General features: G+C 30.8%; 1 protein-coding gene across 1 annotated transcript in view; it reads right to left on the bottom strand.

Annotated features, from left to right (window-relative positions):
- Positions 1 to 442: 442 nt before the first annotated feature.
- Positions 443 to 1,717, bottom strand: part of LOC106470552 (fibropellin-3-like) — an 18,217-nt gene continuing 16,942 nt past the window's right edge. The window contains exon 2 of the mRNA XM_022399159.1: positions 443 to 572. Coding sequence (XP_022254867.1) covers positions 443 to 572 — 130 coding nt within the window. The remainder of the gene's footprint in view (positions 573 to 1,717) is intronic.

The following is a 1,717-nucleotide window of genomic DNA, read 5'->3' as shown; positions in this document are numbered from 1 at the left end:
TCCGCTATCGTAACAGTATTAATGTATGCGGTTTCATAACATTAAAATATAATGAAAGAATACTATAACTTGAAAACGTAAATGTCAAACAGATAAGTATATTATTCGATAAATACCATTTTTTGAATAAATACTTCAAGAAATTATATGCAATAAAAAAACAACAGAACCCTGACTAAAATTAAAGTATTATAGGCTTAAAATGACATTGAATGCTAGAGAATATATACTTTCTTATAAATAAAGACGTCATTGAAAATGTTCCGATACATATGCACGTGTCAACTTTGGCACCAAGCAGATTCATTTGTTAAATGTCTTTTTGAGACATATTTGATAATGATTTTTCAAGAATGTTAATTAAAGAGCCTGAGTGTTTTTTTTTGTTTTTTTGCTGTACTAAATGCTTTTTAGCCTGTTTTTTGTATGTGTAAGGTCAAATTTAACTGTCCGTACCTTCATCGAAGTATTCCTTGCTGATGAATGGATCTTCTTTAACTCTTTTCTCGCACCGTGTTCCTTCATATCCTGGAGGACAGTTACACATGCGAAATCTGGATCCAATGTAATGCCTAGAAAACATGGGTTGTACCCACAAAAATACTGTGTCATGAAATGCACATTTGTATGCTTACAATGTGTAAATAAACAAATACTGAAAATTAACATTATGGTTTTAGTTGTTTCTAAAGCTTCTGAACATGATTACTGGTATAATTTCATAAGTCGGTTCGTGGTTGAAAAATAATGTATATTTTTAAGACATCGCCCTAGTTTTTGCGCGAAATTCAACAAACGAACAAGAGTGTATTGTTGAGATTGTGAGTTTGTTAGTCAGTGAATCTAGTCTCTAATTTGCATCAACTACATATGTAACTTATTAGTTGTGTTGGCAACACAGTAATAGAGATACGAGAAGTATCATACGTAGGAGAAAATTAACCAGTAAATGGAATTATTAAATTTGGCCTATTATTAGGTAAACATTCGGTGGTTTATGTAAAAGTAAAACTGTAGAACTTGTAGTCGAAGAGATAAAACACTTTAGTTATCATTAAGTAAACTGGGCTTTAGATTCTTCTTTTTTACCAAATAATTCAACGGACTCTCTCTCTCCCCAACAATAGAAACTACTACAACAATATTATCGTCAAGGGAAACTTTCGAAGTTTGTTAAAATCATGTACACAACTTGCAGAAAGTTTTATCGAGAAGGAAAAGAAAGCAACTGAAAATGTCTCACCAAATGCTCGTGAACTAGTATAGTTGTTCAATTAAGAAGGTAACCTCATCAGTTCTCTAGTCATAGGCGTGCAAGTAGTAATCGATACAAATAAAATAGCTTAAGTAATCACTTTCTGACTCTTTTCAATAGTCTTAGAAACTTTAATACTGAGTACAATGGTTTACTTCATAAAATTAACACTAAGCACTTGATTATTTTGTTGAATTTCTTAACACCATTAAAATCAGACGTTAATATTATAGACATTCCTTAACGCTTCACGGAATATTTTCAACATTTTGTAAAAAGCAATTTTCACACACTGCCATTATCTCTAAATGATGGGATTTGGTTTTATAATTTAAACTTTTTCGAGCACATCAAGCTGACCTTATTTAATATGATTATAAATGCATTAAAATTGTACAGAATTCTGTTACAGATTTCATCGTTCACTCATTTATTCTACAAAAAGCTCTATTCTACTGTTAC

Source organism: Limulus polyphemus, unplaced genomic scaffold (genome assembly GCF_000517525.1).
Source record: "Limulus polyphemus unplaced genomic scaffold, Limulus_polyphemus-2.1.2 Scaffold4081, whole genome shotgun sequence".
Classification (NCBI taxonomy): domain Eukaryota; kingdom Metazoa; phylum Arthropoda; class Merostomata; order Xiphosura; family Limulidae; genus Limulus; species Limulus polyphemus.
Note: the sequence above shows the minus strand (reverse complement) of the source record. Positions and strands in the feature narration are given on the sequence as shown.